Source organism: Barbatula barbatula, assembly GCF_947034865.1.
Source record: "Barbatula barbatula genome assembly, chromosome: 4".
NCBI classification, from domain to species: domain Eukaryota; kingdom Metazoa; phylum Chordata; class Actinopteri; order Cypriniformes; family Nemacheilidae; genus Barbatula; species Barbatula barbatula.
Window position 1 is genome coordinate 27,670,666 of NC_136768.1, and position 15,088 is coordinate 27,685,753.

Sequence of the window (15,088 nt, forward strand, 5' to 3'; positions counted from 1 at the left end):
TTATCATCACACTGTCACATGATCTCATAATCCCTAAACACTCTTGCATGATATGATCTCCATTCTTTACAGACACAGAAGCAAGTGATTTGCATTTTGAGTCCACTCATTTCAGACATGCACACCAACGTGCCTAATATGCATCTTAAATGAAGCGAGCAAAACTCAACTAAGCCGGTGTTCACAGAGAACTTTAATGTAGGAAAAACAGCGTCATGTTTTAAACAAATGATCTGCAGAGGCCACAAATGGAAATGATTATGTTCATATATGTAATATGTTTCCCAGTAAAACTTAATAATCAGGGATGGGCAACTTCGGTCCTGGAAGGCTGGTGTCCAGCAAAATTCTCCTGCAACCCTGATCCAACATACCAAACACAGGGGAACAAGTTATCAACGCCTTCAAGATCACTAGAAACCCTGACAATCAGCAAACATAGAATGCTGGCAATAAATGCTGCTCTTATCATCACACTGTCACTGGATGTTATAATCCCTAAACACTCAGGAAATAATCTCACATCTTTACAGACACAGAAGCAAGTGATTTGCATTTGAAGTCCATGCAAATGCATCTCATTACAGACATTAGGAAAAACACATACGTAAAACTGGAAAGAGAAGGTCTCGAGTTATGTAACCTGGTTTCAGTCAGGTCTGTGTGGCATTCCTTCAGACTACAGAACCTAGTCAAATCAGCTTTATTTATATAGTGCTTTTGACAATTTTCATTGTTACAAAGCAGCTGTACAAGAAAACATTGACTATAAGCAAAACATATAAGGTTATGCAAGTCAAAACACAGGTCAAATATCAGACTATCATTATTAATTTTGAAGAACCACCATGTCCTTTGTCCAGCTCTATCATCACAGCATTTGTCAGGTCTGGGCATGGACTCTGGTAGCCTTGGACTGCGTCCTGCCCGCTCTTGTAACCTTGGAACAATAAAACAAGACTGGCTGAGAGTAGAGTATTGTTCTGCACTCTTTGATGCAATAGTGTAGTGTATGCAAGAGTAAAAAGATGCGTCTTTAGTCTAGATTTAAACTGACAGAGTGTGTCCGCCTCCCGGACAGTGCAGGGAAGACTGTTCCAAAGTTTAGGCGCTAGATAGGAAAAGATCTGCCGCCTGCACTTGATTTTGAAATTCTAGGTATTACCAACTGACTGTACGCCTGAGAGCGTAGACTAAGTAAAAGACTAAGTTCACTCAAGTAGTGAGGAGCTAAACCATGCAGGGCTTTATAGGTAATAAGCAAGATTTTAAAGTTAATGCGATGCTTTACAGGTAACCATTGCAAGGTTGACAGAACCGGGCTAATATGCTCATACTTTTTTGTACGTGTAAGAACTCGAGCTGCCGCATTTTGGACCAGTTGGAGTTTTTGTAATAGGCCTGCAGGGCAACCACCTAATAGTGCATTACAGTAATCTAGTCTTGATGTCATAAAGGCATGTATAAGCTTCTCTGCATTTGATGGTGACAGCATATGACGTAATTTAGATATATTTTTAAGATGAAAAAACGCAATTTTACAGGTGTTGGCGACCTGGTTCTCAAATGACAGAGTACTATCGAATATAAGCCAAGATTCTTAGCTGAAGATGAGGGTTTTATGGAACATCCATCAATAGTTAAGCAGTATTCTTGGTTGTTACGTAGGGCGGTTTTCGGTCCAATAAGTAACACTTCAGTTTTGTCTGAAGTGACATTTAATGTGAGGACTTTGCTAACTTTGAACGCGATTGGAATTCACCCGAAGATGTGATAAAAGTGTTCAGTTTCATGCACAGATCAAGTGATTTGCTTTAGAAGACGCTCATTTAATGTCACACAGGGCAAGAATTACTTTTGTGTTCTTAAAAAACAATGTCACCCACATCTTGTATGTCCTGGGGACTGGGTTGAGCAAATTAACACAAATTAATTTTTGTGGAAACTGACACATTGTGCAATATAAAATACAACAACAAAGACAATATCCCTTTTAAACCACAAATTTCAATATTTGTGTTCATGTTTTAATATATGATCTATAAGGAATAACAACAACAAAGCATCAAATAAACTCAATTCAGTAAATACAGACATTTAAATGTGGTAGAAAACTGGCTCGCATCATTTTTACTTTTGGAATCTGGCACTGAGAGAAAAGAAGTTGAAGACTTCAGCACTATTGAGTAACATCAGGCCTTGTTTACATCTCTTTACATGCATCTTAATACACAGAACACAATCCAAGCTTTAGTCTCACTCCAACAAAACACAAATCAGTCTCAGTATATCCAAACCTAAAGAGGTTTTGCATGGAAGCAAATGCTTGTTCAGTCTCCACATTCAGCTCCTACACAAATGTGTGCAAAGACAGTTTGAACTTCACTCCTGACTGTGGATGAAGGTAAACGTGTGTTTTCTTCTTAGAATTCAAAAGAGTCACTTCACTTTGTTCATTTTGATGTGTTTGTTATGATTCAGTTTGCTCTCTTCACAGTTTCAGATTCTGTAAAGCCATCAGCAATGGAAAAAAACATTCATGTGCTGCTGTTCTCAGGTCAGTGTGAGACTTTACACACGGTTGAATTTATGTTTGTTCACAATGTACTTGTGCCAACAAGTGTGTTTAATTACAAAATCTAACTTAAAGTTTTACTTAAAATAAAGAAATAAAATTAACGCGGGTTGATTGGCAATGCCATGTGTATATTGTTTCATTTTGGTCATTTAAATCAGTACCATTTGTTGAAAGAAACAATAAACCATATTTTGAAAACGGAAATATAAATAAGCTAATACGAAGTAAACGACAGATGTGTGTTTATGTCTTAAACAATATTTAGAATAGCACACAGCTAATGAAACAAAACAGGTTGAAGTGCAAACTCAAACTCTCAAAAAATACTAAATCATAGATCATTGAGAAAAACACAATCTGTTAAACACAATCCATGTTTAGCGAAGCAGACTTGTCAGTAATACAAAATGTCAGTAACAAGAGTTCTTGTTCTTAAATCAAACATAAACATAATCAACATATTCCTGCACAGTGTTTTGTATGAATTATTATGAACTTCATTCTATGTGATGTTTTTAAATGTATGAATTTTGTTGCTTCACAAGTAACATGTTTGAATTTATGGGTCAAAACCCCAAACTTTTAAGTAATGTTTAGCTGTTACATCTACTGGTTTATTCTGTGTTTCCTTATTTCATTTCAACATTTGTTCTCATATTGGCTGGACTCATTAGTTCTTATTCGATTAAGCATCACTTAAACCCATTCTGGGGTTTCAAAACAACATAAGACCCCCCAGCAGGACCCCTGAGACTTTTCACACTGCGACACCTACACCTGTCTGCAGATGAAGGCGTGGCTAACCCAAGGGAGGGGCTACTTGTGCTGCCTTTTCATTGGTTAGTGGCAAAGTAATGACGCAGTTGCCACTATAAACAGGAAATGTTCAATTCCGTGAAAACCTTTTTTTCATGGTAAGGTTGATGTTATTATCCAAGGCTTTAATTAAACTAACAGCACAGATATGAACATTTGGTGTTTCAAGTACCCTCCATGATTTTTCCAGTCAGATAAGTGCCAATTTCAGGACCGTCGCGTGACTATTGTTTATTTACAATTCCTCTGCATGTTATTTATAAATATGTTTTAAGGTTAAGGGCAGTCTTTGTGGTCTTAAACATTGTACAGAATTCTTTGTTCCCCTCTTCTTAATCTGTATAACTCAACAGGTCTATTCATGAGCATCTCATGTGAGTACGTTCTGATCGAGGAGCACAAGGCCTGGGATGATGCTCGAGTGTACTGCAGACAGAATCACATTGACCTGGCCAGCGTTCCAAACATACAGGGCTGTAAAAACATACTAACAGAAGTTGGACCTGCATTGACTTCATTAGCCTGGATCGGACTCTACAATGACATCAATAGCTGGCGGTGGTCGTATCAAGATGAGCCTTTGACATTCTGGGGTTGGGAACTTGACCAACCAGACAACAAAAAAGGAAAACAGGAATGTGTTACTTTGGAGAATGACGGATGGTCTGATGGCGACTGCACTGATCTGCTGCTTCCCGTGTTTTGCTTCGATGGTAAATCTAGTTTGCTCATCTAGTTTGTGCGTTGATTCAGAAAAAAACATCATGTCAGGACGTGCGCTTGTATTTTGAAGTCTAAAAAGTTTTCAGAAAACATGAATGAAACTTTAAGCACAGCAGACTTTAGAATCACACAGACATCAAGAATCAGTGTATGCATTGCAGTTTGATTTTGTTGAGACTCAAACACTGATTCTTGATGTCTGTGTGATTCTAGATCCAGATCAGATTGGTGAATCAAGCTACGAGATGATGGCTTTTACAAAAACCAACAACATTTGTTTAGATTATAATTTCCATTGGCACAACAAACATACTTTAAATGTACAGTTACAGAACTCTTGCTGTCTTACGTCAAGATCATGTCTTTCTATATCTTTTGTGATTGATTGTTACATCAAGAGCTCTAGTAGCCGCTGTGAAGACATTAAAGGTGCAGTTTTTCATTCATTGTGAGAGATCGAAAACATTCTGTCAGGTGGCTGACGACCAGGACTGGGAAGCATTGATCGCAAATTATTAAACTAAATCGCATTTTCATCTGATTTAAAAGTGTAAAATAACAATTCAATGTATTTTTCCTTATTTTTTATGTCATTCTAGATATGGAAACCGGAGCAGACAGGTTTGTTTTTATATCTGATATTTCGATGTCTTGGCCTGATGCTCAGAGTTACTGCAGACAGCACTACACAGATCTGGCCACCGTTCGCTCTCAAGCCGAGAATGACCTGTTGCTGACCATGACTCAGGGTTATTTTAGAGCGTGGATTGGTCTGTTCAGAGACTCATGGAAGTTGACAGACGGAAGAAAGTTGTGGAAGTCCTCTATCAACTGGGGGCCTAGTACAGGTGACATAACTGGGCAGAACCGGCCTTGTGGTGGTGTAGATCCTTATGGTCTGATAGATGATGAAGACTGCTCAAAAGCCCTTCCATTCATCTGCAAACAGAGTAAGTTCAGACCCAGCAGGTATAGCGTCAGCCGTCAGATGTATATCAACAGGACTTTCATTTCCGAAAAGCGTATGAATTTATTACCTTGAGTTTTATTGTCATTTATTTTTCACTGTCCTAAGAATGTAAGGCGTGAAATACAGGTTTTTATTATAAAAGTTCATGCTTTCAGGTCGTAATATTCAGGTCTCAATTTGTATAAATAATAAAAGGGGTTTTAGGATGGTGAATTAATTAAAAAAATATTTCAAATGATTATAATTAAGGACAATAAAATTTGGTTATAAATTTGGTAGCTTTTTTAAATTTCAAAGCTAAAACTTTTCAACTTTTCTCTTCCTTAACCGAATACAGAAGTGTTCTTATTTGACATACTTTTGCAAGTATTGAAAGAGATTTGACTTGATTCAAGATCAAAAGTCAAACTCAAACAAACGCTGATCATAATAATGGTGGTTTAATGAAATGTCAAGATTAAATGACACTAACATTGACAAATCAACAACTTTAAACATTGATTCAATGGTCTTTTTCTGCTCTCTGGGTAAACTTTATTTTCTGCACTGTAGTTTCTTCAGTGGAAACATTTTGTGTTATTGTTTAAGTGGTCAAGAGGACATCAGTGTGTGGACGTCAAACTTGTGACATCAATCTGAATTGCAGTCAAGGTGCCCTCTGTGTAGCATTAACATCAGAATATCCAACATTTAGTGACTATTTATTTATTTACTATTAACAACAGAGTCAAATAAGCAGATTGTGAGATTTAAGATGAAATCTGGTCTGGATGTAAAGGATCCTGCAGTGATGGAGACCATCTTACAGTCGGTGAGTGTTCAACTATATGCTAGTGTGTCTTTATTTTTAGAACCATTAGCGACACTTCTCTTATTTACATTTATTCCTTTAGAAGACAGTTAATACATGTTGATAGTTAATTCCTCCTCTGGTTCTGACTCGCGTTCATATGAGAGTTGGACACCATCACTATTCAGTAATAAAGAGTTTTGTGTTCTTCAGATAAAGCTGAAACTGAAGGATCATGGGATAGAGAAGGACACAACGGTGACATGGAGACTGCAGCCAGATGGACATGTTTTCACACCAGAACCTGATTCTGAAGAAAAGAACTGAAGTTTTATTTGAAATATTTAACAGTAGAAATTGTGACTTATCGCCTCTCTAATAAATAGTTGTTAGATTTATTGTTACGTGACGGTGGTTAATGGCGGTTTATTGTCACTGTATGTAAACGTGACGGTGGTTAATGGCGGTTTATTGTCACCGTATGTAAACGTGACGGTGGTTAATGGCGGTTTATTGTCACCGTATGTAAACGTGACGGTGGTTAATGGCGGTTTATTGTCACCGTATGTAAACGTGACGGTGGTTAATGGCGGTTTATTGTCACTGTATGTAAACGTGACGGTGGTTAATGGCGGTTTATTGTCACCGTATGTAAACATGACAGTGGTTAATGGCGGTTTATTGTCACTGTATGTAAACGTGACGGTGGTTTATGGCGGTTTATTGTCACTGTATGTAAACGTGACGGTGGTTAATGGCGGTTTATTGTCACTGTATGTAAACGTGACGGTGGTTAATGGCGGTTTATTGTCACCGTATGTAAACATGACGGTGGTTTATTGTCACCGTATGTAAACATGACGGTGGTTTATGGCGGTTTATTGTCACTGTATGTAAACGTGACGGTGGTTAATGGCGGTTTATTGTCACTGTATGTAAACGTGACGGTGGTTAATGGCGGTTTATTGTCACCGTATGTAAACGTGACGGTGGTTAATGGCGGTTTATTGTCACCGTATGTAAACATGACGGTGGTTAATGGCGGTTTATTGTCACCGTATGTAAACGTGACGGTGGTTAATGGCGGTTTATTGTCACTGTATGTAAACGTGACGGTGGTTAATGGCGGTTTATTGTCACCGTATGTAAACGTGACGGTGGTTAATGGCGGTTTATTGTCACCGTATGTAAACATGACGGTGGTTAATGGCGGTTTATTGTCACCGTATGTAAACGTGACGGTGGTTTATGGCGGTTTATTGTCACCGTATGTAAACATGACGGTGGTTAATGGCGGTTTATTGTCACCGTATGTAAACGTGACGGTGGTTAATGGCGGTTTATTGTCACCGTATGTAAACGTGACGGTGGTTTATGGCGGTTTATTGTCACCGTATGTAAACGTGACGGTGGTTAATGGCGGTTTATTGTCACCGTATGTAAACGTGACGGTGGTTAATGGCGGTTTATTGTCACTGTATGTAAACGTGACGGTGGTTTATGGCGGTTTATTGTCACTGTATGTAAACGTGACGGTGGTTTATGGCGGTTTATTGTCACCGTATGTAAACGTGACGGTGGTTAATGGCGGTTTATTGTCACCGTATGTAAACGTGACGGTGGTTAATGGCGGTTTATTGTCACTGTATGTAAACGTGACGGTGGTTTATGGCGGTTTATTGTCACTGTATGTAAACGTGACGGTGGTTTATGGCGGTTTATTGTCACCGTATGTAAACGTGACGGTGGTTAATGGCGGTTTATTGTCACTGTATGTAAACGTGACGGTGGTTTATGGCGGTTTATTGTCACTGTATGTAAACGTGACGGTGGTTTATGGCGGTTTATTGTCACTGTATGTAAACGTGACGGTGGTTTATGGCGGTTTATTGTCACTGTATGTAAACGTGACGGTGGTTTATGGCGGTTTATTGTCACCGTATGTAAACATGACGGTGGTTTATGGCGGTTTATTGTCACTGTATGTAAACGTGACGGTGGTTAATGGCGGTTTATTGTCACTGTATGTAAACGTGACGGTGGTTTATGGCGGTTTATTGTCACTGTATGTAAACGTGACGGTGGTTAATGGTGGTTTATTGTTACTTTAAATGTTGCTTTAAAGTTCACTGATATTTTGGGGAAATAACAGTGAAATGATGATGTTGTCATTCTGTGCTGTTGTGGGTTGTGAATTCAGCATATACTGCTATATGAATGAATCATAAACTGGGTTATTAATTCATTAAACTTCTCCCTCAATTAAACACATGTGAATATATTAATGAGTCCACTTCCGCAAAACCAAGCAGCAAGAAAATGACATTGACAGAATGTGAAGGGGCTATAGGTAGAAACTAGAAGAATATTTTATTTGAAACTCTGTCCTCCGTAATTAATAAAAAGGAAGAAAAATGAATGATTGACACCGTCAACACGGATCGTAAAATCGCACTTTAAATAAAATGAAAAGAAAATGGTTGAATATAAACGTGGAAGTTAAGCAGAGGATTGCTGCTCATGGACAAAGTGTAAACAGAACAGGTGGTGGTACATTTACATTTAGCAGACGCTTCTATCCAAAGTGACTTACACAGAGTTCAGGGAGCAATAAGCCATATGTCATAAAAGAGCAATAACACAATAGGTGCTAATACAAAGATACTAGTTTCAACAAAAGCCAGAACACCACCTGTGTGGAGAAAGAGTTGGTGTTTATACAGGGGTCAATGAACTCAAACCCTTTGAGCAGAGATTGATGGCGACACGTGTTATTCTCAGGAGTGGATCCGCTGCTGTGAGAGACTCAGATTCACTACAGGACTGACACATTGCTACTCAAATTACATTTGAAAATGCTTCCAATCAGGCTCAAAATGACACCAGAGCTTTTCATATCTATTGCATTTATGGCAAATATGTGTACTCATTATTAATGAATTATATAATTTGCATACTTTATGAAAGAATCACATTTCTGCTGAACTACATTCATCAACCAAACCGTTTAACCTGAAAAATGCTCATCATATTTAAGGTTCACTCTTTTCCCCTTTGCTAACGGGGGATTGATGTGGTCTTCAGTCCAGCTGAATTCATGTCATGTGCAGAAGTGTAAACAACTTCTTGAAAAGCAATGGCCACTGTTTGTGTAAGTCTGACATTGATGTTGTACAATAAAGCCATGAGGTCGCTGACTCTGTGGTTTTAAAAACAAAATGGCTGCCGAAACGCCTGTTGGAGCAGTTTTATATAAATATATACAAGTTTAATTTTCTCTTTCAACAACTGATGCATTTCTAGCATGTAGATTTCAATATGTGATTAGTTTATGTAGAGATGCTCTGTTTGTAATTGAAATGGAGATCCGTTATCTGTTTCTCTGGTTTGAGCTTCGTGCACAGACGCTGAAGTGATCAGATGTGGTTTCAGTGTTTATTAATAAGTGTGAACACGGTCTTACCGTTACATTACATTTCCAACGCGGTGTTCGGCGCTGTCTCTGGGGTACGTCCGTGTTTAAGACCCCCTGTGCGGCGCAGCCTGATGCCGGACACTCATTTGTCCTCTTCGGAGTTGAGCTGAATCTAGAACCTTTATTCAGCAGCAGCAGGGAAGATCTCCGGTCAAACACATGATTGGCTGAAAGAGCTGTCAAATAAATATCTGATATATCATTGGTTAAGAACGTAAACAAGAGTCCACGTACTGGCTACGTCACATCATAACGTTAACATGCCGAAACGTCAGACATCATTTAATCCGGAATGGACAAAAGAGCACGAATTCATATCAAATAGCATTAGAGATGCTTTCCACCGATTTTGTACACTATGTCTCTGTGAAGTGGACGTTAGTTGTAAAGGGAAAGCCGCCATTGACCGACATGCCAGCACTGAAAAACATAAAGGTAACCGATGAGCTGCTGGTTCGTCTTCCCTTAGGTCTTATTTTCGAGAGGCAACATCACCTCAGGATGACAAAATCTGCGCTGCAGGGTTAGGTCTATCATGCAGTCAAGCATCACCAGTCATACAGGAGTGTCTTGAATAAATACTGTGAACAAACACACACAGGTCTACATCAACATATGTTGTTGATCAAATTGTCTAATGAATAGAATAGAGTAGTCTATCTCAGAATCACTGTATCATGACAACATAGATATGAGACGCAATTGTATTGTATTTGAGAACAGCAGATGCAGTTATTCTAGCCTCACTAAACGTCGCAAAGTGTCCTTTTTGGTGTGATGGAAATGGCCACCCTAACCGTCTCACATCTGTCAAAGCAGAAATAAAACCGCTGCTCTCTAATATTCTAACGAAATATGAAAATCAAACACATATTGATCCTTGCACACACCCTGATGTTATGGGTCATGTGATTTATCTGGAAGAAATCACGACAAAAGTTTGCCTTTTTACGTACACTTGATCGGATCGGCCAACGCATCTTATAACGAGGAATACTGAGGACTTAACGACTGCGGTGGCTCAACAGTCACGGGTTGCCAACCCCTGAACGGAAGGGGACATCACACAAAACGTCGCTGTTAATAAAGATAATTTTTTCACAAATTAAGAAACAAACGCATTCACTATTCGACGGAAGTTGGGCAAAATAATCACCTCCGATTGGAACGCAGTGTATGATTCAGTAATGGTAGAAGCCAGACCGTCTCGCCTCACCCGATGCCCGCTTGTGTAAAGCCCGAAGGCGAATATGCTCTGAACTGATGCCGCGATGCGATTTTAACTGCCAGCTGAGCGTCCAAATAAATAAACTTGAATCACATCATATTAGACCTGAATTACCCTCAAGCGTGACGTTACACACAACAGCACAGAATCTCTCTTCAGTGACGTCATGAGCGGCTCTTAAAAGAGCCTTTGGGTGGATAAACGCTTGATACGCGTCGCTTTACTTGGAGCTGGTGTACTTGGTGACGGCTTTGGTGCCCTCGGACACGGCGTGTTTGGCGAGCTCACCGGGCAGCAGCAGACGCACGGCGGTCTGGATCTCTCTGGACGTGATGGTGGAGCGCTTGTTGTAGTGCGCGAGACGAGAAGACTCGCCGGCGATGCGCTCGAAGATGTCGTTGACGAAAGAGTTCATGATGCCCATCGCCTTGGAAGAGATGCCGGTGTCGGGGTGGACCTGCTTGAGGACTTTGTACACGTAGATGGCGTAACTCTCCTTCCTGGACTTTCTGCGCTTCTTTCCTCCCTTCACGGCGGTCTTGGTGACGGCCTTCTTGGATCCCTTCTTGGGCGCGGGCTTGGCTGGTTCAGGCATGATGAAGAATAGACGAAGAATAACCGAGAGTCACCGCGCGGGGGTATTTATACACTCCAGAATGCAAATGTTCAGCGTAACGTGCGCGCGCTCCCATTGCGTGTTTCCGTCGGACAAACACTTAAACTGTTTCTATTGGTCAGCTGAAAGATAGAAGGGCGGATGGAAAGGGCCAATAAAAGTGTTTCCCGCCCATAGCCTCGAGTTTAAACATGCCCCACCCCCACGAATGTTTCCTTTGTTTTCACTTCCGGTTCATTTTAAAGCGCGTTATTATTGTAATATTCTACACGGTAAAACACACATGTCTGCGTTTACAGTCCATTACTGAGAAATATACTCGCAAAATATCGCACTCTTTTTTTATATTGTGCATTCCAATGAATACATTTACATTTAGTTATTTAGCAAAGTTACTGGTTTCTATAAAAGCCAGAAAAAATACCCGTTGAGATCAGAGAGAGTTGGTGTTGTTTTTCTTATGTCTAGCGGTACTCACAGAAAAGAGTTTATATAGTTTTGAATGTTGTGAGACATGTAGTTGACCGGACTGAGTTAGGAATAATGTTCCACCAGGAAGGACTTGTTAAGGATCGTTTATAAAACTGCAATTGTTATTTATACAATGTTATGTTACCACAATAACTTTAAAACGAAGAAATTTCATATAGGGTCCAACCTCTTCATGTTCTTTGTACGGTCTTATTTTCAACATCAAGAGTTCAACGTTTATCAAAGGCTGTTAATAAGAGCGTTTTATTTCACCTCAAAGTACATCGCTTTGTTTCATGCTATATAGTGAGCGGTGAACTCTTTCTATGACGTCATGGGTGGCTCTTAGAAGAGCCGTTGGGTTTTCATTGAGAGTCCGGGTCGCGTTTAACCTCCGAAGCCGTACAGGGTGCGTCCCTGCCGCTTCAGCGCGTACACGACGTCCATGGCGGTGACGGTCTTTCTCTTGGCGTGCTCGGTGTAGGTGACGGCGTCACGGATCACGTTCTCTAGAAACACCTTCAACACACCGCGAGTCTCCTCGTAGATGAGACCGGAAATACGCTTCACTCCACCGCGGCGAGCGAGACGACGGATGGCGGGCTTAGTGATGCCCTGGATGTTATCACGCAGAACCTTACGATGACGCTTAGCGCCTCCTTTCCCGAGTCCCTTTCCTCCTTTACCTCTTCCAGACATGATGCGCGAGATCTCCGGTCAAGAGATTTGTGGCTCAACGAAGGACGGACGAGGAGTATAAGATGTGCCTTACAGGACGTCGTTGAAACACACGCACGAGGGCGGCGCCAGCGACGCGTCACTCGTACATTTTCCCCGCGCGTCTCTCGCCCTCAGTAAATGGCTTTATGATGCGAAATTAAACTTTAAAATACGTTAAATCACAAACGAGACGCGGTCAGTGGAAGCGATGTCGCACCGTGGAAAACATTCACACGACAGTAAAGGTTTTCACTGAGCTGTGGCGTAAACTTTGATGAAATATTAAAGGAGAGAGAAATGTGGCGAGCGAGACTCCTGCGCGATCTCACATCTGTTTTAAATAAGAACTAAATGTTCAATAAGAAAAGAAATAAAAGCTTTAAACCGGATTAACTGCGATACAAGATGAACTCCGTGCAGCGGGCACATTGAAGCGGGTTGGGCCTCGCGTTCGGAGGGAAGCTGGCCGATTGGTTGAAGAGTTTAACAGGCTCCCGCCAATAGGCGACCGACAGACAGGATTAAATACCGGGGAGGCAGCGGAGAGGTTCACATTCTCTCATCGTCTCGAGCTTGAATCGTTAAACTTTAAAATGAGCGGAAGAGGCAAAACCGGCGGTAAGGCGAGAGCTAAGGCCAAGACTCGCTCATCCAGGGCTGGACTTCAGTTCCCCGTGGGCCGCGTCCACAGGCTTCTCCGTAAAGGAAACTATGCGGTGCGGGTTGGCGCCGGTGCTCCAGTGTATCTGGCCGCTGTGCTCGAGTACCTGACCGCCGAGATCCTCGAGCTGGCCGGAAACGCCGCTCGCGACAACAAGAAGACCCGCATCATCCCCCGTCACCTGCAGCTGGCGGTGCGCAACGACGAGGAGCTGAACAAGCTTCTGGGTAAAGTGACCATCGCTCAGGGCGGCGTGCTGCCCAACATCCAGGCCGTGCTGCTGCCCAAGAAGACCGAGAAGCCCGCGAAGTCCAAGTAAACGGGCGAGTCGATCTCGTTTAGACCCAAAGGCTCTTTTAAGAGCCACACACATCAACAACAAGAGAGCGATGTGTTCCGCTTTAGCCGTTTGTTCTGGGAAACACTTCAAGTATTGAAGGTGCGGTCTTGTTCTCGGTTCTCTCGTGAATGAGCCTTAGTCTCAGGATCTTTTATTTCAATATCAACACGTATTTCACTGCAGGTATAATGTGTCCTTCTGTAAGTCAAAGCCAGATCAGCACTTTTTGTATTAAAACAAATTACCGCAGCTCGCTAGTATAAACACTTTTTTTGGCCAGCGAGGAAGATGCAAACGTTTAGGTTAAAAAAAACCTCCGCAGATATTCTGGTTTGCTGTAAAAATAGACCTGCAAACACTACATTCAGTAATCTCAAATATTACTTTTAACTCACTTGGTACAATTCAATCATCAAGATCGTCTTAAAACAAAAGCTTTTTTTAAATAAAATATGTCCATGCCCTTAGATATTAAACAGAAAATAAATAAAAAATAAATCACAATGTAGTGGAAATGGACACTACAGTTTTCCACTTGAATTTCCAGCTGGATAAAACATCACTGGTGTGGGATTCAGGGAAATACACATTTACATTTATTCATTTAGCAGATGCTTTTATCCAAAGCGACTTACAAGTAGTTTTATTACAGTGGCACATTACTGCAGAGCAATCAGGGGTAAGGTGTCTTGCTCAAGGGCCCTTCAGTCATGACCTGCTGACACTGAGATTAGAACCAGCAACCTTCTGATCACAAGCCCAACGCTCTAACCACCAGGCCACAACTGATCATATATACACCCAGACAGCTGCTTTTAATTGAAAGCCTTGAGGAAGACAGTGAGCGGTATAGCTCGTGTAAGGCTCGGTCGAATGACTGCACCACAGGTCAAGTGGTGTTAGTGTAGAAGTCCACTTGGAGCAGCTCGGAAAAATCATTTCTCGATGAAAGCGCACATCTCCGGTCCAATATGGTATCTAGACCAACAAAGCCTTCTTTGCTCACGGTGTTTTAACAGGCATCATGTCTTTGATTATAAAGACCGTTAATTCCTGCATTTCAATGTTTTTTCTTAAGGCTTTGCATTTGTAAAACCTTGATCGAGCAGTTTTGGTAGATTTTGTCTTAAACTTTTGGAATTCTTCATGCAACTCCCTGTGGCTGTGTTCCAGATGACTGCAGATATAAGTTGTATTTCCCCTCGACTTGATCACAGTTTTGCGGCACGTTATACAGAGTACCTGCATTTGTAACACGTCTCCCCTCTTGAACCCAATTTATTGCTAGATGTACCATTCTTCTTAGGCACACGTTTGTTGCTGTCATTTTCCTCGCTCGTCTCCTGCCATATTTACTTTCAGTTCTCTGCTTTGAGCCACTAGGTTCATCTTTGGGCCAATAGTATTATAGCACCTATTTGGCGGGTATAAAGAAAGTAAGACCCCTTCTGATTGGTCCAAATCTAAGCATGCAACACACAGATGATTGAAACATAATATACATTTAATTAATCACAACTCTTTGCGATATGGATATCGCATATAATATTATCCAGATAACGTAAATTCCTCTATATATCGTGCAGCTTTTACAACTAAGAGTAGCAGAAGTGTGACAAGTAGTCAATAAAGTGGTGAGCTGTGTTACTGATAATGCAGCAAACATAGCAAAAGCCATAACAATGTTGCTGTGGACCCAT

General features: G+C 41.0%; 4 protein-coding genes across 4 annotated transcripts in view; 1 reads left to right on the forward strand and 3 right to left on the reverse strand.

The window, feature by feature from the left end:
- The window catches only part of LOC306893331 (uncharacterized protein), a 33,292-nt gene extending 23,827 nt beyond the window's left edge, over window positions 1-9,465 (reverse strand). Inside the window, exon 1 of the mRNA XM_079455114.1 lies at window positions 9,341-9,465. The gene's annotated coding sequence lies outside the window, so the exon portion shown is untranslated. The remainder of the gene's footprint in view (window positions 1-9,340) is intronic.
- A 1,308-nt stretch (window positions 9,466-10,773) lies between these two features.
- Window positions 10,774-11,188, reverse strand: LOC306893394 (histone H2B-like). Its single transcript, XM_079455183.1, has one exon. The coding sequence runs from the start codon at window positions 11,173-11,175 to the stop codon at window positions 10,801-10,803; it is 375 nt and encodes a 124-aa protein (XP_079311309.1). The 5' UTR covers window positions 11,176-11,188; the 3' UTR covers window positions 10,774-10,800.
- A 746-nt stretch (window positions 11,189-11,934) lies between these two features.
- Window positions 11,935-12,370, reverse strand: LOC306893405 (histone H4). Its single transcript, XM_079455194.1, has one exon. The coding sequence runs from the start codon at window positions 12,364-12,366 to the stop codon at window positions 12,055-12,057; it is 312 nt and encodes a 103-aa protein (XP_079311320.1). The 5' UTR covers window positions 12,367-12,370; the 3' UTR covers window positions 11,935-12,054.
- A 610-nt stretch (window positions 12,371-12,980) lies between these two features.
- LOC306893384 (histone H2A-like) lies at window positions 12,981-13,367 on the forward strand (the record flags this gene model as incomplete). Its single annotated transcript, XM_079455173.1, has 1 exon — window positions 12,981-13,367. One exon carries the CDS (start codon window positions 12,981-12,983, stop codon window positions 13,365-13,367), a length of 387 nt encoding a protein of 128 aa, XP_079311299.1.
- Between the last annotated feature and the right edge of the window lie 1,721 nt (window positions 13,368-15,088).